The 27,207-nt window shown below is 43.8% G+C and overlaps 1 protein-coding gene across 3 annotated transcripts in view; it reads left to right on the forward strand.

The window, feature by feature from the left end:
• TBX1 (T-box transcription factor 1) overlaps positions 1–27,207 on the forward strand; it is a 55,177-nt gene that overhangs the window by 19,376 nt on the left and 8,594 nt on the right. For 2 of the 3 annotated variants that reach the window (XM_060785875.2, XM_067473180.1), the window contains 5 exons: positions 337–889; positions 12,342–12,443; positions 16,956–17,127; positions 18,840–18,995; positions 26,202–26,269. In XM_060785875.2, coding sequence (XP_060641858.2) covers positions 337–889; positions 12,342–12,443; positions 16,956–17,127; positions 18,840–18,995; positions 26,202–26,269 — 1,051 coding nt within the window. Of the gene's footprint in view, positions 1–14; positions 890–12,341; positions 12,444–16,955; positions 17,128–18,839; positions 18,996–26,201; positions 26,270–27,207 lie in introns of those variants that run through there. The other variant, XM_060785876.2, reaches the window with a different exon arrangement.

Raw genomic sequence — 27,207 nt, forward strand, 5'->3', positions numbered from 1 at the left:
CAAAGCGGGAGAAAAAGAGCGGGCGGGAAGTGGACTGGAAGGCGGAGAGAGAAAGAGAGCGAGAGCGAAAGAGAGAGGGAGATAGAAGGAGATAGGGCCAGGCGCGCTCACGCTCGGGGGAGGCTGAAAGCGCCTGCGCGCGGCGCGCGGGCTTCCCCGACTATATAAAGCGCGCGCGGGGCTGCCTGGCTATATATATAGACTGACAGACCGAGGCTGGGAAGCGCGCGCGCCTGACTCGAGGGGCTTGAAAAGCGCCTGCGCGCGCTGACTGAACTGACTCCAAACCCAACTGGTGGCGGTCTAAAAAGCTGTCTTTTCTCGCCATGATTTCAGCCATCTCCAGCCCGTGGCTGACGCAGCTCTCGCACTTCTGCGACGTGGCGGCCTTCACGGCCAACAGCCTGAGCAGCCTCAACGCGGCGGCGGGCGGCGGCGGGGGCTACCACCACCTTTCCCCGTCGCCGGGGGACCCTTACGGCCAGGCCGAGCCGCCTCCTCCGCCTCACTACGAGCCCTGCTCGGCCCAGCAGCAGCAGCAACAACACCCGCCGCCGCCTCAGCAGCCGCCGCCGCCGCACCATAGCAGCCAGCCGCCGCCTCAGCCGCCACCTCACGGCTATGGCTTCGCGGGAGGCGCGGGTTCGAACCCGGCCTCGGCGTCGGGGGCCGAGACGCCGGAAGAGAGCCGAGGAGGAGGAGGAGGCGGAGGAGGAGGAGGCGGAGGGGGCGGGAACAACAACAACAACAACGGAGGCTCGGCGCCGGCCAAAGCCCCCGTCAAGAAGAACCCCAAAGTGGCCAACGTCAACGTCCAGCTGGAGATGAAGGCCCTCTGGGACGAGTTCAACCAACTGGGCACCGAGATGATCGTCACCAAGGCCGGCAGGTCAGTTTGGGCGGCTCGGAAGTCTTCCGTTTTGCCTCCTGGGGCATCACAACCTGATGAATGGACCTAGAACAGCAGATGTTGCTCCACATCACAACCCGAACTGTTCTGATGCAAAACTCCCCTTCAGCAAGAAGGCCCTTCCACACAGCCCTATATCTCAGTATATCAAGGCAGAAAATCCCACAATATCGGCTTTGAACTGAGTTATTGGACTCCACACTCAGATAATGTGGGATTTTCTGCCTTGATATTCTGGGATATAGGGCTGGGTGGAAGGGCCTTTTTGCTGAAGGGGAGTTTTGCATCGAGGACAGTTCAGGCTGCGATCTGGAGCAACTTCTGCTCTTCTAGGTCCATTCATCAGGTTGTGATAACCCAGGAGGCAGAACTTTTTGACCCAGGAGGCAAAACTGAGTGGAAGGGTCCAGAGTCACCATCAATTTGGACACATTGGCGCCTTCGTTGTATCCAGGCATCTAAACCAGTTTGGAAACAAATCAGGGTTTGGCTTCGTGGCCCATGATTTTAAACTGTTTATAACTGTCATTCCAGTCATTGAATCTGAAACCACGTAGGTTGCCTTCCAGAGGACCTCTGGCTTCTCTGACGTTCCACAGAAGCAAAATCCTGATTTTTCCCCAAAATGGTTTTGATGCCTGGGTTAAACGATGGCGCCAATTGTACCAATTGATGGTGACTCTGTTGAAGGGTAGTTTTGTGTAGAGGACAGTTCAGGTTATGATCTGGAGCAACTTCTGCTGTTCTAGGTTCATTCATAACGTTTTGATGACACAGGAGGCAAAACGTTTTGACCCACCACAGGCCTGGGCCAACTTCGGCCCTCTCTCCTGCTGTTTGGACTGCAGCTCCCACCATTCCGTTAGAAGTGGTAGGAGTTGCAGTCCAAAACACCTGGAGGGAGGGCCGAAGTTGGCCCAGGCCTGCTCTACATAGACCATTTATAACACTATATTATATTCCTGGGTTATCAGTGTCATTTCCTAATCGTTTCTGTCAGACGTTTTGCTCAAGTTTCACATCATGGAGGCCTTTTCCACACAGCATTATCTGTTTTGGACTGGGATATATGGCAGTGTGGGCTCAGATAACCCAGTTCAAAGCAGATCTTGTGAGATTTTCTGCCTTGATATTCTGGGTTATAGGGCCTAGAGTCTCAACCAGTTGGTCAGAGGCCCCTTCTCCACTGCCATATCATCATGATAATAATGTTTATTATTTTTTTTACCCGCCTCTCCTCCAAGCGGTTAAGGAATAATTAAAACAGCACCAAAGTACTCCAGATCCACATATTAAAACGGTATTTCTATCAAAAGCAACATATCAAAGCGTATAATAATAATGAGAATATAATGTAATACAATACTATTACTACTAACAATAATAATATAGAATAATAATATTGTAATATAATAATACTAATATGTTAAATAGAATACGACAGATCATATATAATGGTCAATAATGATATACTGTTTTATTATTGTCTGTTCATATATTTGAAGTTGGATGTTGGAATGTTTTTTATTGTGACCCGCTTTGAGTTTCCCTATCTAGAGACAACAAAACAGGATATAAATAAATGAATAATAAAATGTTTCTGTAAAATATGTATTCAAAGACACACAACAGAGATGAAACACAAGGCACGCATTTCGAATCCATGCTTACAGACTGGCTGCCGGGAGAGAGGGGCCTTTAGATGGTTTTTAAATTCCCACAGCTCAAAGCAGATCATCCACATTTCACAGGAGCCTCCAGTGGCGCAATGGTTTAAACCCTTGTGCGGCAGGAGTGCTGACGAAAAGGTCCGGGGAGCGGGGTGAGCTCCCCTCTGCCAGCTCCAGCTTCCCATGCGGGGACATGAGAGAAGCCTCCCACAGGATGGTAACTCATCCGGGCGTCCCCTGGGCAACGTCCTTGCAGACAGCCAATAGACTTGCTCCTAACACGAAAAAAATATTCACTTTTCATCGAAGTAGTGGATTGTCCTGTGAATACGAGAATTATGTCTCTATTGCAAGACATCAGGCCAATCACATTTTCTTTCTCCTGCTCTTCTTACTAATGAGTAGCTTTGGAGTTCTGATCGAGCACTGTTTACCAAAATCTGTCAAAGCGATAATCCCACAATAAATCCTAAATCTGAAAAAAGCAAATCATCCCCATTCTTTGCTTTGAACCGAATGAAATGAGTCTACACTGCCACATAACCCAGTTCAAAGCAGATCATGTGGATTTTATCTGGCAGCGGAGAAGGGGCCAGAGTTTGTGGCAGCCACCAAAACAAACAATATGAGGGACAATGGTAAAAGGTCATAGGGGAGAAAAGAAAATGGTTTCAGAAAGTAGAGAGTATTTTTTTAAAAAACTAAGGACAGAAAATGCCCTTAAACGTTAGCTTTCCATCTCCTGAACATAATCGATCTATCAGCAGCCTGCTTACTGTTTCAGTGGCAAGGACGAGTCTTAGGGCGTTTTTTCCCCTTAGACATTTAAACCATTTTCTCCCCCAGATTGTACATAGTCACAAACATACAACTATTTTGGAGGGAGAATTGCTGAAAGCTTCGAAAAGTGCCATATCATCTAGTTTCTGAATCCAGTTTATCTGCCTTGAAGTGGATTACACTATAGAACACAATTTTTGTTCCTGGGTTGGAATAGGGGGAGCGGGATGAGCTCCGGTCTGTCAGCTCCAGCTTCCCATGAGGCGACATGAGAGAAGCCTCCCACAGGATGGTAAAACACCCGGCCATGCAGAAGGCCAATTCTCTCACACCAGAATTTGGCTAACAACAACACAATTTGAAACTAAACCCATGCAACAACAATAATAAAAACAGTTCAGTATTAGTGTATGGGTATAAAGTCTAAACACAATGATAAAATCCAATAAATGCCATTAAAATGCCATTTCAAATTCACCATCTCTCCCCCAACTCCCAAATTTCACCCACAACCTCCCCCAAAATGCCTCCTAGCACAAAAATGCCTTTACCAGCTTGTCCATTCAGAAAATTGCACTGGATAGACTACATCAGCTCTCCTTTTTTTGGTTGTCCTGGTTTTCTATGGGGGATTGGTAGATGACATATGTTATGTATCTGAAAAAATAGAGGTTAGAGGGGGAAAGGGGTGCCAGTTTTGGAATTAGCAGGTCAAATATGCCCAGACGCAGGGGTAAAGTCTGAAGCACCAAAATGTCTGTTGGCCTGTTTGACATCACTTGAACTGCCATGGCATCCTGCTATGGAATCATGGGAGCTGGAGTTCGGTGAGGCACCAGCATTCTTTAGCAGAGAAGGCTACAGACTTTGTGGAACTACAACTCCCCAAATTCCATTGCATTGTAGCAGTTGAAGCCGTGTCAATTCTACAGTATGGATTCTACTCTGCCGACAAACTACAATTTCCAGTCCTCCATAGCCTGGAGCCATGGTGCTTGATGTCAGTGTCGAAGGACAACCACTGGATATAGCCCTAATCTGGTATATCATTCCAGAAGTGGCTGTTGGTCGTTATTATTGTTTGGCTTCATTCCTGGACTGCACAAGTCTCTTGTGTCACCAAGTTTCCAGTCCTCAATGAGTAACTAGACTAGAGATAGGATTAGGCTGAGGGGTTCCTCCCCCACATTCCTATGCATGTTTACTAAAAGGGCTTTGTCTTTACTTATAGTACTCTGCTATATTTATGGTGGAATCACAACAGCTCAGATTCTCCAACAATATTATTATTATTATTATTATTATTATTATTATTATTATTATTATTGGTAGTAGTATTATTCAGAGTGGGCCAAAAATCACAAAGGGTTTCAATACTAAACAACTTCTTGATTTTGGTTAGTAATTTACAGTTCACACTTAAAGTAAATTTATTTCCTACAACTACTGTGTGTGTGTATACACACACACACACACACACACACACACACACGTATGTATATATATATATACACACACACATATGTATATATACTGTATATGTATATATTGTATATGTATATACATGTACATATATGTACATATATATGTGTATATATACTGTGTGGCACTCCATGCAGTCATGCCGGCCACGTGACTTTGGAGGTGACTACGGACAATGCCGGCTCTTCGGCTTCGAAATGGATATGAGCACCAACCCTCAGAGTCAGACAGGACTGGACTTGATGTCAGGGGAAAACTTTTATCTTTACCTACTGAATATGATGCCACGCTTATTGATGCATTGCTTTTCTCTCTGGAGTGAAACTGAGAAGTATGCTAAAACTGATGCATGAGAGGAAGTAGACCAAGGATGCTCCCATTTTTTTCTTTCCTGCTGGATCTAAGTTGGAAACTGCATTGTATGATCAGTGTAGACCCATACCAATGCAGTTCGAACTTCATTGCATGCTCAGTGTAAATCTAGCCTCGGTGAGGGTGCGTCCAAGCTGTAGCATGAATGCAGTTTGACACCCCTTTCACTGCCATGGCTCAAGGCTATGGAATCCCAGGAGTTGCGGTTTGACAAGGTACTTCCCTTTGAATTGCCCTGAGGAAGTGCGACGGGATCCGGGGAGTTGTGGTTCTGTGCGGTCTTTGGGCTGCTCTGCCAAGGAGGGCTGCACCTCTGGTGGATTCCCTCGCCTGGAGACCCGGGGGTGTCAGAATGTAACCATTCCACAGTGCAGATGCGCCCGGAGTCTCCAAAGTCCTACAAAATCCCTTCGCATAGCGAGATTCCAGGCTAACCCTGGCTTTGCCTGGTTTCCCGTGGAAAGCACCTGCTGCTCTGGAGACGGGGACACCATGGAGCCATGGATTCAAAGGGCAGGAAAAGAGGTCCCGCTTCAATTTTAGTTAAGGAGAACTTCCTGACGGCGTAAGCTGTTTGGAAGCAGAAGATGGTGTGGTGGAGGCTCCTTCTCTGGCTGGGTGGCTGTTTGTCTCTCTGTCGAGGTGGGGTTGATGATCGAATGGGGTCGGATTCCAGCCTCTGAGGAAGCAATGCTGTGAGATCTTGGGGTCTGTCTCTCTAATCCAGGCCTGTGCCAATTTGGGACCTCCAGGAGTTTTGGACTTCGACTCCCACCATTCCTCACAGCCTCAGACCCTTTCCTTTCCCCCCTCAGCCGCTTAAGCGGAAAAGGAAGGAAAAGGAAGGGGCCTGAGGCTGTGAGGAATGGTGGGAGTCGAAGTCCAAAACTCCTGGAGGGTTCAAATGGGCCCAGGCCTGCTCTAACCCTTTGGCCACAGGCGAGCGGGTTGGCTTTCTTTTTCAAAATTGCTCTCGGTCGCAGTAAATGGAATGAAAGCCGCGCAATCCGCCCGCGTTGGCTTCAGAAAGGCCTCCCGAGTCCCGGGCGCGTTTTGGGGAGAGAAATCCACGGGAATGCCTTGACTTCCGCGGAATACCATTCCATCCTCAGGCGCCCGCTTTTCCTTTCGTTTTGTTTCCCTTCCGCGCCGCAAAGAGGCTGGCCTTTTTTCTTCCTCCCAAGCGAAAGGCCCCGATCCAAACACAATCCCCGGAATAGACTCCCAACGCGGGATCGGCTCATTCCGGGATCTTGATCCCTTTCCAGATTGAGTCCAAGCCGCAATTCGGTTTTGTTTTCTCTTTCCCCGAAGTTTGGAATAGCAGTTTGATCCCTCCTCCAGAGTCAGGAAAGAAACGAGGCTGCCAGGCGTGGGTTCGCCTTCCCAAAACATGAGGACTCCGTTAGCGGCCTGGATGCCTTTTGCCGACGAGGATTCTTCCAGAGTGGGCTTGGAGTCCCCCCTAAAATGTCCCAGTTTTACAGAGTTTTCTCGGGAGTAGATATTACTATTATTGTGTTGTCGAAGGCTGTATGCCCATGTTCCAGACGCATTCTCCCTTGACGTTTCGCCTGCATCTATCAGAGGTTGTGAGGGCTCACAACAGACCTCACAACCTCTGAGTATGCCTGTCATAGATGCAGGCGAAACGTCAGGAGAGAATGCTTCTGGAACATGGCCACACAGCCCGGAAAACACACAACAACTCATTACTACTATTACTACTACTACTATTATTATTATTATTATTATTATTATTATTATTATGGTTATTATTCTCCCAGGGATTGCAGCCTCTTCCGACCACTTCCTTCCTACGTTGCGTTTGCCACGACAGTCTGAATACTTTTCTCCCCCTATTTGCGTTTTCCCAAAGCCACGGGCGCATGACAACTTTGAGCCGAAATATAACGGCGTGGATTTCATTCTGTCGCCCGTGGAAATCCGTAATTATAAATGGCAAATGCCGAGTTGTCTGCGAGGCGGTGTTTTGTTCCTGCGTCTCTCTCTCTCTCTCTCTCCCCCCCCCCTTCTCCTCCCAATACCGCGTCATCAATCGGGGTGCCCTCTTCGGAATCGCCCTTTAATAGGCGCCTTGGAACACACGTCGGGAGGGCACTGGCTGGAAAACACTATCTAGGCGTGCTCGCGAAGAAAATCGGGTCTTTAAAAAAAAAAACCCTCCACTGTTCCAGGGGTAATCTGCTTTCAGTCATTTCTGTCTCTTTAAGGGGAAGCTCTGGGTTTTGTCCCGGTTCTTTGAGGGGGGAAAGGCCTCGGGTGCCTGTGGGGAGACGGGGAAAGGACGCCGTCCCAGGGCCTGTGTTTACATTGCCCGAAAGGAAAGGGCAGGGGAAGGAGAGAACAAGGGGGAAAGCCCCGGATGAACGCGGCTCCGATGGGAGAAAATGGGGGGCAGCATCCCACGTGTTCGCTCACCTCTGGAGAGGGAAATACCAAAGACACTTACAAATCACTCTCGCCACCCTTACAAATATGTATATCTATAGTGAGAGAAAGAGAGCTTAATACATACACAATATATGTGAAACAGACACATAAATGCTATGTGTGTTTACACACACACAAAGCAATAATATATTATTATAGATAGGTTTATATATATATATAATATTATATAATAGCTATATGATTATATAAATATATATATTACACATTAAAGATATAGATAGATATTAAATATGTATATTAAATATGTGTGTGTTATTTTACATATAATCGATATATATTACAGATATAGATAGATACCAAAAATAGATATAGATATATATTATAGATAGATAATATGTGTGTAGCCGCCTTGAGTCCCAACAGACGTGGTATAAATAAATATTATATTTATATAATATCATTATTCATATATATTATATATAAATATAATTCTTTATACCAACAGACGTGGTATAAATAAATATTATATGTATATAATATCATTATTTATATATAAATATGAATAATATATATAACATATATAAATAATGATATTTATTGAGTCTCAACAGGCGGGGTATAAATAAATATAATATTATATAGATATATATCTACTATTTATGCACACACACACACACATATATATAATTTATCTATATGTGTGTGTATATATATTTATGTAGTAGATTATAGCCAAAGAGGGTTATCTGCCCCTTAATGAGGTATAATATTTAACATGTCATGTTTTCCCTAGTAACAACAGTAACTTACAACTACATGGGAAATCCACAGATTTTGAAGGGTCTGCTTCCCAGGGAAGCTCCTGCCTACATATCCGGGACTCAGAATCTCTTCGTGTTTTCTAGTTTCCAACTCCACGAAATGTCATGCCCATCCTTCGCCTCCTGTGACCCCCAAGACCCGAGTCTTCCCCCCGAAAGGAAGGGAAGACACAGGCAGCCCACCCCTTTAACCTGAAGGATCTCGAGAGAGAAAGGCTCCACGCGAAAGAAGTTGTTTCGCCCGCCGGCAGGCAGCTCGCCTCTCTCTTAGCCGCTCGTCTCTCTCTCTCTCTTTCCCTCCGAGGCGAACAAAAGGCATTCTGACTCAAAAGACCTTGTCGACATTGTCCCCCTCCTCCTCCTTTCCCTCCTTCTCCTCAACCCCTCCGGGGAGAAGGCGTGCAGAAACACCTGTTCCTAGGCAAGGAGCAACAACAACCCCCCCAAAAGCATATTTCTCAGCCTTTGGCCTTCCGCTCGTTGCAAACAGTCAGGGTTGCACTGGGAATCGGGCACTTCCCGTTTGATTCTTTGGGTCAGAGAGGCTTCCAAGCAGCATTGGGGCGGATCGTGCCTGCGGGAGAAGCTCGGCCGTTCCATTCCGGAAGACGTTGGGTTTCATTCAGAGCAAGGCCGTCAGGAGAGAGCTTCAAACACTGCCTCGAAGTGTGGTGGACACTTTGGGGGTTTTGAAGCAGAGGCTGAGCGGCCATCTGTCGGGAGAGCTTGGATTGTGCTTTTCCCGCATGGCAGAAAGGGGTTGGATTGGTTTTTATGGGTCTCTTCCAACTCATTCTAGGATTCCTTCTCCTGGGATGTAACTGTTTTGCAGAAAAATATCCCAAAATAGAGTTGTGCTTTGAGTATTATTATTATTATTATTATTATTATTATTGCTATTGGGCTTCTGTTCGCCGTTTTTGTTTCCTGTTTGGAACTTGAAAGTAAATGTCTGTTTACAAGGTCCATGGAGGCGATTTTCCTTCAAAGTCCTGGCTTCTCCAACGATATAATTATTGTTTGTGATATAAATATAACAACAACAACACTGGCCAACACACATTTGGATGCCTGCAGTGTTAGCCCAGTAATTCAAAACTCAATCCAAGCATTGGAAATGTCAACAAGGGCCTAGAGACGCTATTCGACTTTGAATGTGAGCAGAGGCAACTTGATTCGGAATAGTTTCGGCACAATTTCAGGGTGTTTTTGTTTTGTTTTTTGCGCCAGAGTGTTTACTTTCCCTCCCACCCCTCGAGGTGTAAAATCTTGATCTTGACAAAGAGAGTATCAACTGTCTGGGTCTCAGTCGAGTTCCTTTTCTCGGAGGTGAAAATGTAGAGGGACCCAAACAAAACCAAACTTCCTCCTCCTCCTCCTCCTCCTCCTCCTCTTATTCTTATTCTTATTCTTATTCTTATTCTTATTCTTATTCTTATTCTTATTCTTATTCTTATTCTTATTCTTATTCTTATTCTTATTCTTATTCTTATTCTGAAGCATCTCCCAAGTCCCAAGTGGTAGACAAACGGGGGCGTAGTAAAATGGCCGCCTGCGTCTAAAATGGCCCACATGGGATCTTTTTGGGGACGGGGAGGAACCCGTGGATACGAAGGCCCAGCCGCGTTTAGACTCCCCGAGAGATCTCAGAAGGAAGAGGCAGGCATTTCCATAATCCGAAACGCTCCAAAACAGTCTGAACGCAAACATTTCGGAGAAAGAATATTCAATGCGCGTTTCAAAAGGGACATTGGGGGGGGGGGATCAAAAACGTTATTTTGAATCTCGATTATTATTATTATTATTATTATTATTATTATTTAATAATTATTATTATTTAATAATAATAATATAAAATGTCCAAATCAAGGTTTGTTTGTTTTTTTTGGGGGGGGGGTCGTTTTTGTGTGTGGACTATTTTCCAAAAGGGATAGTGCAGACATGGGCCAACTTGGGCCCTCCCTCCAGGTGTTTTGGACTTCGACTCCCACCATTCCTAACAGCCTCAGGCCCCTTCCTTTCCCCCCTCAGCCGCTTAAGAAAAGGAAAGGGCCCGAGGCTGTTAGGAATGGTGGGAGCTGAAGTCCAAAACACCTGGAGGGACCCTTGCCTGGGATAGCAGAATCCCTGGATGCGGAGGACTGCCTTCCTTCCTTCCTTCCTTCCTTCCTTCCTTCCTTCCTTCCTTCCTTCCTTCCTTCCTTCCTTCCTTCCTTCCTTCCTCCCTCCCTCCCTCCCTCCCTCCCTTCGTGGCCATCTTTAGGAGTCGGTCCCCTATTCAGGGAGGCTTGAATGATAGCGGCTGGCAACTAGCAAAAGCCCCTTGGAGTTGACTTTGCCCAGGAAAACCCCATGAAGCACACGCAAAAACTCTCAGGCGCGGATGGCTCGCGTTCCTCTTGTGGGGTGAACCTCGAACGGACGCAGTTGGAGACCGCTTGAACGTTGGGGTCCTGGGAGTTGCAGTTTGACAAGGTCCTTCTCCTTCCCTGCCAAAGTTCCCGGGATTCCCTTGCATCGAGCCGTTCAGGGGCATTCATTCTCGAGTGTAGGTGCACCCGGGGACAAAGGAAGAGAAGGGCTCGAATTCCCACCCTGGGAATTACTTGTCCCGCAATGAAAGCCAGTTGGGATCGGAGGGGAAAAAATAAAATAAAAATACTATTCCATTAATAAAATGCCATTTTTGGGTGTCAGGAGCGACTTAAGAAACCGCAAGTGGCTTCTGGTGTGAGAGAATTGGCCGTCTGCAAGGACGTTGCCCAAGGGATGCCCGGGTGTTTTACCATCCTGTGGGAGGCTTCTCTTATGTCCCCGCATGAGAAGCTGGAGCTGACAGACGGGAACTCATCCCGCCCCCGGTTGCGCCACGGAGGCTCCTAATAAAATACAATGAAAATATGGCAGCGGGGTCGCCTCGCTTGATGCAGAGGAGACTTGGGCTTTCACATTTTCTGCAGGTCACAAACACACAGAGATATACAGTATATTCCTGCACTTGTTAAAAAAAATCTATGAATAATAATAATAATAATAATAATAATAATAAATTAATAATAATGTTTTACAAAGCTTTTTGGGGGTGCAGGGAGTGTTTTTCTGCGTAGAAGGAATATGTATGGATTATAACTGGATTATTTTTATTTTTATGTAGTATTTCGTATTATTTTATCATTTTATTTCTATATATAATAAGAGATAATATAATGATCATGAAGATATAATAATGATAAAGTGATACATTTTAAGCCCCCCCCCCCATTCTCTCTCTCTCTCTCTCTCTCTCTCTCTCTCTCTCTCTCGGGCTTGGGACTCCAACTCTTAAAATCTTCCTTAACTTGACTGAGCAAAATGTAACAAACAGGATGTTAGAGAAGGACTTGAGCTTTAATCCTCCGCAGAGCTTTCGGGCACATCTGGGTTTCAAGGTTGCGGCTGTGTCATAAGAAGGGGCTGCTCTTTTGGGGTCTCCCCCTTTCTTCTTTGACTCGGGCCCATGCCAATGAGAAAAGAAGCATTCAGGAGGTGGGAAGGAACGGGGCCTGAGGTGGGTTGTTGTAAGTCTTTTGGGCTGTATGATCGTGTTCCGGAAGCATTCCCTCCTGACGTTTCGCCTGCATCTATGGCAGGCATCCTCAGGATGCCTGTTCCGGAAGCATTCCCTCCTGACGTTTCGCCTGCATCTATGGTAGGCATCCTCAGGATGCCTGCCATAGATGCAGGCGAAACGTCAGGAGAGAATGCTTCCGGAACACGACCATACAGCCCGAAAAACTTACAACAACCCAGTGATTCCGGCCATGAAAGCCTTCGACGAGACGAGGTCTGAGGTCTTTCACTGCGTGGGATTGACGGGATGTGCCCTGATTCCCCTTCTCCCTCTTCTTTCAGGAGGATGTTCCCCACTTTCCAGGTGAAAATCTTCGGTATGGACCCCATGGCCGACTATATGCTCTTGATGGATTTCGTCCCGGTGGACGACAAGCGATACCGGCAAGTATATCCCGCTATCCCGCCTCCTCCTTCCTTTCCCGTCCCTTCAGAAAAGACCACGATGCGGGTCAGATCCTGGAGGGAAGGGGGTGGGTGGCCTTTTCTTTGAAACTGCCTGATATGGCTGCTCAGTGTCGGTTCATGGCATGTGAAAGTGAGAGGTGGAGGAGAGCAGAGTGAGAGCTTTGCTCCCCAAGAAGAATAGGCAGATAATGTGGGATCAGATCCTGGAATATAGGACAGTGTCGAAGGGGCCCGATCGTTCTCAGAGAAGCTAAGCAAGAAAGCCAGGAAAGCCTCTTAGGTGCTGGAGATGGTTGCTTCTCCCCATCTCTCCAACCGCACCCCTTTCCTTGCTTGAAGGAAATCTGATTTTTCGTGTCAGTTCAATTTTGCTCCTTCATCTCCCTCCAGAATTTGGCATGCAATAGGATGGGCCCTCTGTATCCACAAATTCAACCACCCAGAGCTTGAAATCTATCTATAAATAAAAATGCAATGTTCGTTTGTGGGATTACCAAAACTCAATAACCACTGCACCAATTGACACCAATTTGGGACACAATACACCAAACAACCCAATGTATGTCCTTCACTCAAAAATTGATTTTGTCATTTGGGAGTTGTAGTTGCTGGGATTTATAGTACACCTACAACCAAAGAGCATTCTGAACTCTATCAATGATGGAATTAAACCAATGTTGGGACACAGAACTCCCATGACCAACAGAAAACTGTAGAAGGCTTTGGTGGGCATTGACCTTGAGTTTGGGAGTTGTAGTTCACCTCCATCCAGAGAGCACTTTGGACTCAAACAATGATGGATCTGGACCAAACTTGGCATGAATATTCCATATGCCCAAATATGAACACAGATGGAGTTTGGGGAAAATAGACCTTGACATTTGGGAGTTGTAGCTACTAGGATTTATAGTTCACCTACAAGCAAAGAGCATGCTGAACCCTACCAAAGACAGAATTGGGCCAAACTTCCACACAGAACCCCCATGACCAACAGAAAATACTTAAGGCCATCCGTTCCAACTCCCTTCACCAGGGCAAGAAAAGGTAATCAAAGCCCTCCTGTCAAAGAGCCATCCAGCCATAGAGATACATAGATATATATGATTCGCACACACAGACATATAATATCATAGATTTAAAAGGGGCCCCAAGAAGGACAATTATATGTTGCATGTTTCAGAGTAGGCAAACCAGACAATCTCCACATCAACACTGACATAGAAACAACAAGAAATACTGTTTACCCATAAGCATAAAGGAATTACATATATTAGAAACCATTACTTTATTTTCCAGATCACCAGACTGGGCCACAGCAACGTGGCAGGGGACAGCTAGTCTATACAAATAAAAATGCAATGTTCGTTTGTGGGATTAACATAACTCAAAAACCACAGGACGAATTGACACCAAATTTGGACATAATACACCTATCAGGTCAACAAGTGACCATCACTCATAAAAACACTGAAAAACACAGTGGAAGAGACTTAAAAAGCCAAAAATAAAAATACATTACAACACATGTGCAAAATCACATATATACACATACACTCACCCATATACACATACAAAATACATATACACAGACTGGGTCACAGCAACTTGTCACAGGGGACAGCTAGTATGTATATATATATAGAGGGGGAGGAGTGCAAACCTTGCCTTTGTCATTTTATATAAGGGATATTGTTTTACTACACTCTTGTATATCATAGGATTTGGGCATCCATGGGTTTTGGTATCCACTGTGGGTCCTGAAACCAAATGCTAGCAGATACTGGGGGGCACTGTTTTTTTCCCCTTAAGTGGTTTGGTTTTTATGTTCTTGGAACTTAGGCATGCACTAATTGTGATTGCTGTGGTACTGTTGGTCCTCTTGGTCCACAGATGTAACCATCCGAAACTTTAAACATTTTGATTATGTTGCAATTTGCATATCTGTTTTATATACCTGGTGTCACATAAAACTTTCTTGGCAAAAAAAAAAGGGGGGGGGCATAAGTTGAAAAAGTTTAAGAAGTTTTGCTTTAGGTGTTGCTTGGATCACAACTCCCAGCATTCCTTGCCTCTGTCTTGGCTGGCTAAGAGGCTGATGGGACAAACAGTCCAACCCCACCTACAGAGCTACAGGTTTTCAACCTTGGTTAGATGTCTTGAGGAAAGTTACACTATCCTTGTAGCTCGGTTATCGCAGAACCTTGAGGCTTTGGGGGACTGTAGTGTGATGACTTTATTGATTGGGGGATTCTGGCAGTTGTGGGTCAGTACTATAACTTTTCCAAGCCCAGCATGAGGATCCAGGATGAACAGGTAGTCCTGAAATGGTCATGCTGCTTTCCTTATCTTTTCATGATGGTGTTTATTCTTTAAATGTTTTTATTTATTGTTTTGTTCTGTGTGTTATAGCAGTTAGTTCAAGTCACCACCACTGTGCAGGACTGTGAGGCAAAAGGGAATGAGAGTGCCATATATACCAAACTGTGTTTACTGATGTTATTTTGTATTGTTTTGATTTGTGCGTTTTGTTGACTATGGCACTGAATGTTTGCCCTGTGGAGAGAAGATGGTCTACAAATAAAGTATTTATTTATTTATTATTACTGTGCTCATTAGAAGGGAACAGAGTATACACGCAAGACATACTTTATTTCTGGTGTTGTGGGCATATTTTAAAAGAAATACTTCTTCAGACTAGAAGTCTGGCTTCCAATAAATGCATAAAATCAGTGTGGTTTATTTGTCAGAAGATGTGTACAAGACTCCACTGTAAGGCTGCATTCCTACAGGCATAAATCCCATTGGAATTCATTGGTCTTTGCCTCAAGCAGCCATTGCTTGTGTGAGAGGCCTCAGGGTGCAGTGGCTTTGGTGGGAGACTAGTGTATGGATACCCTCTCAGCCACGGAAACTCACTGGGTGACCTTTAACAAGTCACACTCTCTCAGCCTCAAAGGAAAACAATGTCAACCCCCACTGGACCAGTCTTATGGCCCTGATAGGTTTGCTCTAGGATCACTGTTAGTTAGAAATGACTTGAAGGCACACAACAGACAAACATAAGTGGTAACATATTCCTAGTTTTGTTTTCTTCCTGTATTAGATTGACAATTCTGTGACTCTAGTCATGGCCTTTAAAAAACAAAACACCCTAATAACCTCAAGGAGACATAAATGAATAAGAGCACATTCAGAGAATGCTCCCCCTGGGAAGTCTCATTCTTTCTCCTTTTATGTTATGCTCTTGCTGACAAATAGCTCCTTTCCCAATAAGTTCTGATGTAAGATCTCCTCCATGAAATCGCCCTTTTCCCTTCTGGCACTTTTAGCTCATAAGAAGAATACTTCCTAGTTTGAGTGAATCATGATAACCAGGGATGTGACCCTGATCTAAGCTGATTAATCGATGTAGTAAAAGTCATGGCACAAACTAAAGATTTGCATAGAAGTGAAGGCAATAGCTGTGCCTGTCTTGATCCAAACACACCCTTTGGATCAATAGAAGATTTTCAGATACTCTTGACAGCTCAATCCAAAATAACATTCTCACATCAGTTAGTTGTTATTGTTTTGAATCTTTAATTATTTTTGAACTTGTGGTGAGCCTATAGGGTTTTATTGGCAAGATTTTTTTAGGCAGGGTTTGCCTTTGCCTTCCTGTGAGGCTGAGAGAGCTGTGACTTTCCCAAGAGTACCTGAGCGGGGATTTGATTTCTGGTCCCCAGAATCATAGCACAAGCCTCAAACCACTGCATTATGCTGTCTTTCTACTTCTGAATAACTGATCCTGGAGATTACCATCATCATGTGGCCATATTAATTATTTCAATTCCTTCAAAACATGGAAAGTGGGACCCAAGGGTTTTGATCCCTGTGATAAAACAAGGAGAGTCAGGTAACGAAAAGATTGTTGCTGTTGTTGTTTAGATGATGATGATCTAAATTCCTCCCCTGGTGGCATCACTGCCCAAGACCTCTCAATTAAAATCAATCTTCTGTACCTGGTTGAAAAGTACAGAGTGTAATTGGAGGAAAGGTGGGATACCACATTTCTATTCCACCTTTCCTCCAATGAATTTCAGGTACTTTTTATCCTCACAACAACCTCGTGAAGTGGAGTAGACCAAAATAGACCAATTGTTCCAAGGCCAGATAACAGGTTTAGGTCACTATAAAGCAGTGGTTGTTTTTATTGCTCCTACTATCACTTTTTTCACCCCCAATTTTCTTTGGTCTTCTTTTACCAATTGCTTTATTGTCATTTGTAGATATGTTGTTTTGCCTTGTTAGTTGCATTTTTAAATCCATTTTTTAAAATACTGCTGTTTGTGTACTGTTTTGGAAATCATTTTGCATTTATTTTTCTAAGAGGAAAATGTGTTTTGAAATAACCTTCAATAAATGAATGTAAATTAGACTGCCTTGCAGTCTGACTCTGTCACTGACAGCCTGATGGTTAAGCCAGTCTTGGCTTTTCCCCCGATACAGCTATGCGTTTCACAGTTCTTCCTGGCTGGTGGCTGGCAAGGCAGACCCTGCAACACCCGGGAGAGTCCATTACCACCCTGATTCCCCAGCTAGAGGTGCCCAGTGGATGAAGCAGATTGTCTCCTTTGATAAACTCAAGCTGACAAACAATTTGCTGGATGACAATGGACACGTAAGTCCTATGTGGAGAAAGCAGGTGGCTGTTGGGAAATAATGAATTTTTGAATACCTGTATTTGGGCCCCCGGTGGTGCAGTGGGTTAAACTGCTGAGTTGCTGAACTTGCTGACCAAAAGGTTGGCAGTTCGAATCTGGGGAGTGGGGTGAGCTCCTGCTGTTAGGCCCAGGTTCTCTCAACCTAGCAATTTGAAAACATGCAAATGTGAGTAGATCAATAGATACTGCCTGGCGGGAAGGCAATGGTGATCCATGTAGTCATGCTGGCCACATAACCTTGGAGGTGTCTACGGAGAGGAGCACACACCCCCCCCCCCCCGAGTTGGACACGACTAGATTTAATGTCAGGGGAAACTTTTTACATCAGGGAATAGCTTGGACATGGGACCTAAGTCCAAACATGAAATTCATGTATGTTGTATGTATCCCTAATCCAAAAATATATTTTAAATAATTTGGTGCATGAAACAAAGTTTGTGTCCACTGAACTACCAGAAAGCAAAGATGTCATTCTCTCAGCTACCCATGTGGAGAATTTTGAGATTTTGGAATTCCGGATAAGGATGTTCAACCAATATTGCATTTATCCAAAATTTTGAACTGCAACTCATTAAAATAATAATGCTTATATTACTATGCACAAAACCCAGTCTATTTCCTCTGCTGAACCTTCGAATAGTTAATAGTTAAAAAGTTAATGTAATTCAGGATATATTTGTCTGAAATTAAGTCTCTCTTGAAAGGAAACTTTACAGTCTGAAGTGGCTAGGACTTCATTTCTTCTCAGCATGAGAATGCTGTGATTGGATAATGAAATTATCCCTAGAGCCCATTTCACAGGAGGAGAACTGAGGCTTCGAGAGGCTGCCTTGCACAATGTGTCCCATAGTTTATTGCTGAGCAGGGACTCTGAATCTAGGCTTTCCTCTACAGTTCACGCTGTTCATTTATCACACTGTTCAGTCAAACTGGATACATATGCAGGCTTACTTAGGCTTAGGGCTAAGCATAGTTATGAGATAACTGTATATACGTCTACTTAGATTCACATGCAGAGGGATCTTGTAGCACCTTTGAGACTGAGAGAAGGAAATGGTAGCATACGTTTTTGTGAACATAGGAAGTAGACTCGGCCTATGAAAGCTTGTGCTGCAACTTCTTCCCCTTAGTTAGCAAATGCTAACCTCAGCTGCAGTAGACCCACTGAATCAATTGCTTGGGGGTGAATCAATGTTATGCATGATGTATTTATTATAGTTGAGATTAGCAATTCAAGATATACCTAAATTATAGGAATGTATTGTTAGAAACAAAGTAAGAATATTGTGCAAACAACACCAAAACAAAAACAAAAACATAGAACACACAAGATAGAGATTGGAGGAATCAAGAGGATGTTGGTTACACTCACAAGACTGCGGGATTGCAGTAGCCATCTCTGGCTTCCTCCTAAAGTAGCTTGCTGCCATAAATCCATATTCATGTTGTGCATATTATTGAGTCCTTCTCAGAAAAGATCTCAAAGCAAGCAAACAAGCAGGCGGATTTTGAGCCTCATGCCACCACAAGTTCCCAGCCTGCTCTCACCCTGATACGCTCTGATCTGGTGACTGGAGTTGCATGGGGGATTCTTTTCTCATCTTGGTTTAGTTATACAACAGTAGACTGAATCAGTTAAATGATCTCCCTTGCTCGTTTTATCATTCAGATCATTTTGAACTCCATGCACAGATACCAGCCTCGCTTCCACGTGGTCTATGTGGATCCAAGGAAAGACAGTGAAAAGTACGCAGAGGAGAACTTTAAGACCTTTGTTTTCGAGGAGACCCGCTTCACGGCGGTGACCGCCTACCAGAACCATCGAGTGAGTATCTGGAGCTCATTAATGAGACTCAAACCTTCTCGTACTTCATTTATCAACAACAAAAAGCCCACCTCCCCACCCTGAATTTCCAGCAACATGATGGATGGCGGGCCGGAAAAGAGACGGCAGGAGAGGGAGATTGTTCAGAGCAGTCAATCAGTGATGCCAAAAGGAGAAAAAATGATCCATAAAGTGCTTTAAGGTGACGTGTTTCAGGTTTTTTTTTCCAAAAAGAAAAAAAATTCGCTCCAGTACGATGAGACTAAACAGAGGGGATTCAGCTAGTATCTTAAAATGGTTTGCAGACTCCATTTTTACCAGTCATATGAAACTACATTGATACATTTGGCTTGAAACCTTTTTCTCTGTCTACCCTGAAAAACAAGAAGCCAAGTCTCAAAAGGCACTAGAAGGAAATTAGAGTATTTATTTCCTTATGCGTTATGATTTTTCCTTATGACTTTGGGTATTTTTTCTTTATTCATTTATATCCTGCCTTTCTCTCGCACAAGAACCATGGCAACTTGTAATATAAATTAAAGCCAAATACAGCACAGAATCAATCATACTGTTAAAAATATCAGAAGAGTAAACATAATATGATAATATGATTGTCAAAATGATAAGACTTTTGCCTGCCAGTGAAATGAGACCTGAGACTGAGCCAACCAAGTTTCTGATGGGACAGAATTCCATGGCCCAAGAAGTAGCTACCAAGAAAGTGGTAGCCAGAATAATAGAATCATAGAGTTGGAAGAGACTGCATTTATTTATTTATTTACTACATTTGTATCCTGCTTTTTGCCCTCTAAGGGAACTCAAAGCGGCATGGGCCATCCAGTCCAATCCCCTTCTGCCATTCAAGAAAGGCACAATCCAAACACTCCCGACAGATGGCCGTCCAGCCTCTGCTTAAAATCCTCCAGAGAAGGAGCCTCCTGGGCAGTGAATTCCAGTGAGTTACAAAAGGGGAATCAAATATTCCTTGTAAACAGGCCTCATCACAAATGATTGACTTATGAAAACTTTCTAAGCTTAACACTCCAAGAAGGACTGGACCTATTGTAAAACCATGTCTTTAAGTTCCACCCCGAGAGGGAGCTCAGGAAAAATCCCACAATTTAAAAGAGGGGTTCAGAAAAACCAATAGCAATAGACTCTTCCTGTCCAACTCATGGACCATGTCATCCAGCAAGGCAACCAAGCTGTTTCCATCTCACAATCAAGGCTAAAACCAGATTGCAATAGATCTAGACTATTGCATGGCAGGAGATTGGACTGGATGCTCCCTGTGGTCTCTTCGAACTCTGATTTTATGATTATAGACAATATGTTTTACCCAGGAACCTCAGAAGCTGGGAGATCATCATGCTCTCCAACAACTTGCCCAAGAATGAGGCATTGGAAATTTAGAATTATAGAGTCATAGAATCATAGAGTTGGAAGAGACCTCATGGGCCATCCAGTCCAACCCCTGCCAAGAAGCAGGAATATTGCGTTCAAATCACCCCTGACAGATGGCCATCCAGCCTCTGTTTAAAAGCTTCCAAAGAAGGAGCCTCCACCACACTCCGGGGCAGAGAGTTCCACTGCTGCATGGCTCTCACAGTCAGGAAGTTATTCCTCATGTTCAGATGGAATCTCCTTTCTTGTAGTTTGAAGCCATTGTTCTGTGTCCTAGTCTCCAGGGCAGCAGAAAACAAGCTTGCTCCCTCCTCCCTGTGACTTCCTCTCACATATTTATACGAGGGGTATTTTTTAAGTAAGGTCCGTTTGAACATAAGTACACAACGAAAGTTTATTTCAAAAAAGTAAATTTATTTTCAGAAAGTACATACTTCATTCTATTTTTTGACATAGTTGCCAAGTTTGTTCAAACACTTATCATACCTCTGAACCAATTTTAAAATACCCTCTTCATAAAAACTTGCCGCCTGCTCCGATAACCAAGAGTTCACTGCTGTTTTCTTTGGTTTTGTGGTCCTCTGTTAGGAGTTTCGGGACTCAACGGGAGCACAGTTTCCTAAACTTTAGGTGATCAGAAACAATGTTGTAAAGCACTGATCTCGACACGTCAGGAAATTTGTTTGAAAGACCTGTTATTGTGAAGCGCCTGTTCTCACGAATCCTCGCTTCAACTGAAGCCACCAAATCGTCTGTAATCAAAGAAGGGCGACCGGAGCGGTCCTCATCATGGACGTTGTCACGGCCATCTTTGAATTATCGTACCCACTTACGCACTTTGCTTTCACTCATAACAGTATCACCGTACACTTCACAAATCTGTCAATGAATTTCTGCAGCAGGCAGGTTCCTTGCTGACAAAAACCGTATCACTGAGCGAACCTCAAATGCGGAGGGTGAGTTGATAGTCTTAAACATTTTTTAAGCACAGAACAGAACCGTATAGGTTAGCTACAGAGCGGAAACTGAGCACAGTTGTTCCTGAGGCATGCCGGTATACGACGCACGCGCTCGTTGCGGTATGCGCGTGAACTACTAGTGTCTACAACAAAACGGACCTTACTTAAAAAATACCCTCGTACATGGCTATCATGTCTCCTCTCAGCCTTCTCTTCAGGCTAAACATGCACAGCTCTTTAAGCCGCTCCTCATAGGGCTTGTTCTCCAGACCCTTGATCATTTTAGTTGCCCTCCTCTGGACACATTCCAGCTTGTCAATATCTCTCTTCAATTGCGGTGCCCAGAATTGGACACAATATTCCAGGTGTGGTCTAACCAAGGCAGAATAGAGGGGTAGCATGACTTCCTTGGAACTAGACACTATACTCCTATGATGCAGTAATCTCCTATTGATGCAGTAATCAACTTGCTGGTAATCACCCAGTACAGTAGAGTTCAGGGACATCTTCTTCAGCACCGTCCTTTCCACCATCTTTATTCAAAAGACCCAAATCCTGATTTGTTGGAACAAGACCTTGGCCACTGGCCTTTCCCACTTGGCCAGTCCCCCTCTGGCCACATTTATGAGCCAGGAAGGGCAAGGATCCAGCACAGTTGGGATGACTCGCACCTCTCCAGGCATCCTGTCCACACCCTCTGGCTGCACAAACTGAAATGTCTTTTGCAAGCCGAGGCTAAAGTTATATCCATGGGACTTATACAATGGCTGCATCCAAGTTGAAGCAGATGTGTCTGCAGTGTTACACAGATTCTTAACAGTGGGCTGTCAAGAGGTCTGCACTCAGTAGCCTCCTGTGAGATTCACAGGTTTCATATGCCAAAATGCTATCACTTACGCTAGATTGCTGAAAACTGCTTTTGGACACTCTTATGCAGGCAAAACTTGGGAAAGCTGACAGTTTTGGACTACAGCACCCACTTCCCCTCAGTTAACATAACTGCTCAGCAATTCTGGGAATTGCACTTCCCCTCAAAAGGTTTCCAAGCAATTCTAGAAGTCATTTCTAATGAAGCTGGTGGGACTTACTTCCAAGTAAATGTAACTGATCTAGACACTGGGTTTAAATGCTTAAAATGTATCCATCCATTCACAAATGGAACGCTGCCTCTTCCAATAAAGCTAATAATAGTCTAGAGAAGTTCGGGTTTTTTCTTCTCCAGCCAATGGCCACTCTTAAATCCAAACAGTGATCAAAAGGAGAATGGGAGCTATGCTGAAATAGAAACTGAGCCTGAATTATGCTCTGTAATGTCCCTAATGAATTCTCATATTTGACTCACATTCAATTGCATTTGTGTCCTGCTCTTCCCCCCAAAAGAACATAAGATAGAAAGAGCAGCAACCTCACAAAAGTTAAGTAAGCAAGCTAGTTCCAAAGAGTGACTTGATCAGAGTAGCTTCCTTCTAGCTGAGCCGTGAACCTCAATTACTCATTCAAAACCAGTTGTGTATTTCTTGGCACTTAAAAGTGCCAAAGTCATAATCATATGAACTGCTTACTCCAGTTTAAGTTCAATAAGACTAACCCAAAGAATACCTGATTTGTAGGTTTTTCCAAGTATTGCTAAAGAGTAATTTTGCCTATTAACCCGCCTAAAGAAATATAGAGCCTTAACAGAATTCTCAGCATTTTCACTAAAAACAAACAAACAAACAAACAAACCCCCCTTTTCCAGAATATCTTGGGTCGAGGGAAGCCACAAGTGCTAGGAAAATGTACTTTTTTGGACTATAACTCTTGGAATCTCTAAACCACTGCAGGCTCACTCAGGAATACCAGAAGTAGTCCAAAATGTAACTTTTCAGAGCTTTGGAAGCCGTAAAAACTCAATCGGTTTGAGCCGGGATTATTTTTTAAAGTTTGACTGACCTATTGAGGGTTCTTATGAGAAAAGAATCCACATGACGTGGCAAGCTTCATCTCACTGTATTCCTGCCCAGCCATCGCTTTCTGCATGGCTGGCAGTTCCTCCCCCTGAATAACACTGCATTCAGCCTTTTCAATCTCAGTGCAAGTTCTGCAGACTGTCTGGGGAAATATCCTCGTTCTCTCACAGTTTGTCTGCTAAACCCGTTGCTTGGTTTCTGAAGGAATTTGATCACCCTGGGAGGGTTTGCTGTATTATTCCTCCAAAAGAAGCTAGCAAGAGCTCTATGTTTTGCCATTTTCCTTTTTGAAATCCTGCACACACAAAAAATATCCATGGAAGTCAAGAAGACATCATGGCTTCTGCACAGCTCCAGCCCTATCTGAGGAAGTGTAAGCAGCACACACCCCAGACAGTGCAATTCTCAAAAACTGGCTGGTCTGGAAACCCACTCTCACTCAGAACTGGCTTGGTTATCCTTTTGCCTTGTAGCAAATATCAGTCTGGAGTACATATCTCAATATACTGGAAATGACATTACATAAAAAGATACTACATTTTGTTTGTATGCATGGGCGAGAGAAAAATGACAAGACAGAGTTTTGAAGATCACTTGTCAAAATAAATAATGAAGTGGTATATACACTTGATTGACTTAAGGCTAAAATTATAATTTTGTTAAACTTAACCTACTAGCACCGCAATCTTCTAAAATGCCTCTAGAACCAGAGAAGGCCTTTGAAATTTTGTTTCCATCCCAAGACAAAATATATTTACCCCTTGTGTGGTCATGAGTATCACAAGTTTAATCTATTTTCTTATATGAGATTAGTTTCCCTAAGGATGTGAAAAGAACTAAAGGTAGCTGGAAACACACGGGCACTTAGGAAGGTATGCACCAAGAGTGCATCCATGCAATATGGCAAAGCCTTAAGTTGCATCAGTGGTGGGTTTATCATAAATAAAGTAAGATGCAGATTAAAGCCTTGAAGTGTTATGTCTTCAAGTCATCAGTCGACTTGTAGAAAATGTGGAGCTTCTAAGTATAAAAATGACTCATTTTCACTCTCAGAAAGGCTACTTTTTGGAATTACAATTCCTAGAAACCTTGAAAGGCTATGATGAGCCATGCATTGGAGGAATTCAGGGACTTCTCATCCACAGAGTGACTTTTGAGGCTCTGGCTGGATAGGTGTTTATGAAACTTTTCTAAGGTTAAAAGTGCCATGACAAGAGGCAAGTGGAAGAATGCTGATGAAATATGTCTCTGTTATGATTCAGTAGATGAGAGCAATCAAGAGGGAGTTTAATGATTGCGATTTGATGATCAGAAGATCAGCAAATAGCGGTCCTTGGAGTAAGCGGCTATGCCTTTAAGAGGCTCCGGGGGCCCTCCCAGGCAGGCCTTGGCATGATGGCTCAGGACAGCTGCGTCTTCTCTTCTGCTTTCTATCACTTTGACCTCTAAGGCTGGAACTGTCACTAAGGGGCTTAAAGTTTGTTTTTCAACCCATTCCGGAAACTCACAATCACATACTTTATCCATGGATTTGCTTAAATATAAGGGGGGAAATTGCCCTGTCTTTCTCCCTGGTGAATTCAAGAAATACATGGTTACTCTACGATGATACCATGAGGGAAGTTACTTAGCAATGGCTGGTTAGGGAGGCATATAAAGGGGCATTTCCTTACAAATGTGTTCGCATCTCGGGTAGACCACAGCTCGGGGTCTTCCTCACTCCCAGCCTGTGAATTTGTGTTATGTAGCATACAGTCCTGCATTTGGAGCAGAGAGGAAGACCGCATGGTTGAATTCCTAAGAAGGAAAAAGATGTTGGTGACAAGGGAGCAAACTTCAAAACAGATTTGGTGCCGGTGCAGCAAAGGGGCCTTGGCGTGAAATAAATAGAAACAAGACCAAAACAAAAAGTGTCTACAAATACATTTAATAACTTTGTCATTCCTTGTCCAGCAGACAGTTTACACAGAGTGCACCTATACTGTAGAATCCAGGGAGTTGTAGTTTTCTAAGATCTTGAGCCTTCTCTGCCAATGAGTGCTGGTACCTCACCAAACTACAACTCCCAAAATTTCATAGCACTGGGCCATGACAGTTAAAACAGTGTCAAACTTCAGTAATTCTACAGTGCAGTTGAGGACACTGATCATAAGAGTAATTTGATCCAAACCAACCTGTTCCACATTTCTTAAGCAAATGAGCAGATTGGATAGCGTTTTGTCCTCTGGATGATGTACATGTCTGAATTATTGTGATACAATTCTTGGTTCAAAAACAAGTTCCAAAATGTATGTTGGGTGATTTCAGAGCCATTTATAAATGTATATCTTGGGACAAAGTATGTTTCAAAATGTTCATTTTAATGCAGATTTATCTGCCAAACTGGAACAAGTTTGCAGGTGAATGGGGCAGAGTGAAATGGATTTATAAATACACATGCTGGAAACCTCCATCCTTGACACTTTTAAACCTTTAAACCACACTTCTACAGCAGAAAGTTCAGGCCCTACCCAACATAAAGGACTCTTGGTAGCAGGCTGAATACTAGGCTGTTTCAAACCATAGCAATGCATATTTTGACTGTATATGTTTCTGTTCATAATTTCAAGCAGCTTTTGTTGACAGCATGCTAGCTGGGGAGGTATAGTTTGACTTATCTGAAGATTACTGGTTCAGGGAAAACAGACTTAGGCTGGACAGACAAATTCAGACAAATGTTAAGGTCTATTTCCCCCAAACTCCACCAGTGTTCACATTTGGGCATATTGCGTATTCATGCTAAGTGGAGGAGCATGGCTTCTTAATGGCCAGTCTTTCCACTCTCTGTTTTAATTGATACCATCATTCCTCGGGTTCTCTAAAGTCTCTCCCCTTCCTCAAATCTCTTTCTCCAGATCACCCAGCTCAAGATTGCCAGTAACCCTTTTGCTAAAGGATTCCGAGACTGTGACCCTGAAGACTGGTAAGGCTGCTGAGTCCTCCCACCCTTTTGTATTCCTCTACTAAATTCCCTTTCACACTACACAATTCTAATTCTATATTCCACTCTAATGGTCATGGCAACTTCCTATAGAAGAGGGCCATTTGAGTGAAATGGCGAGTCTTGCAAAAGCAGAACATTTACACTGTGGTCCGCAGCAGGGGATCTTGGCTGTGATGTATGTATTTCTTATGCTGATACTGGAGTAAAATAGGGCCTGATTTGGATGTGTGAGTCAGATGTAGGAGTTGATTCAAGATGGGGCTATCTCTAGGGGCCAGTTAGGACACAATGGCAGGAACTCCATGGTCAAATCTCTAGTCATATTTGAAACTGGTCTGAAGGTTTAATCTATTAAATAATAACAATCCTACAGTTATTTTAAGGTATCTTTCAAGAGTTTTTCAAACCTATTTTGAATGTCTGAATCTTAACTGGAACAGGATCACAATGCTGCAAGAGGACAGCCAAGCATCTTTCCGAAAATGCTTTCATTAATAGGCAGGTACTAAACAAAATCTGAATCTTTTAAATAATGTACGTAGCCCCTATGTTGGCAGGGTATAAGTTCCCGAACTTACCATGGAAACAGGAAATAATGGATAATAGCAAACCCTATTTAAATGAATCACGTCTGTCAAAAGTTATCATAGCATTGCTTCGAAAAACCTAGAAAGTACGCAGCGACAATACCTGGCTGGGGAGAGGATACCGGAGAGGATACCTCTCTAGGAATCTGTTAGATCCTCTGGTAATTTCCAGCATAGGCATTTCCATAGAATGTCCTAGAGGTTCTAGAAATTTCTTGGAGATGTCATATTTTATCAGATGCAGGTCAAACAGGTCAAACAGGAATGGGGGTTATAGTGTAAAACAGTGTTTATCAAATTGGGGGTCGGGACCCATGTGGGGTCATAAGG

This window comes from Anolis sagrei, chromosome X (assembly GCF_037176765.1).
Source record: "Anolis sagrei isolate rAnoSag1 chromosome X, rAnoSag1.mat, whole genome shotgun sequence".
Taxonomy (NCBI): domain Eukaryota; kingdom Metazoa; phylum Chordata; class Lepidosauria; order Squamata; family Dactyloidae; genus Anolis; species Anolis sagrei.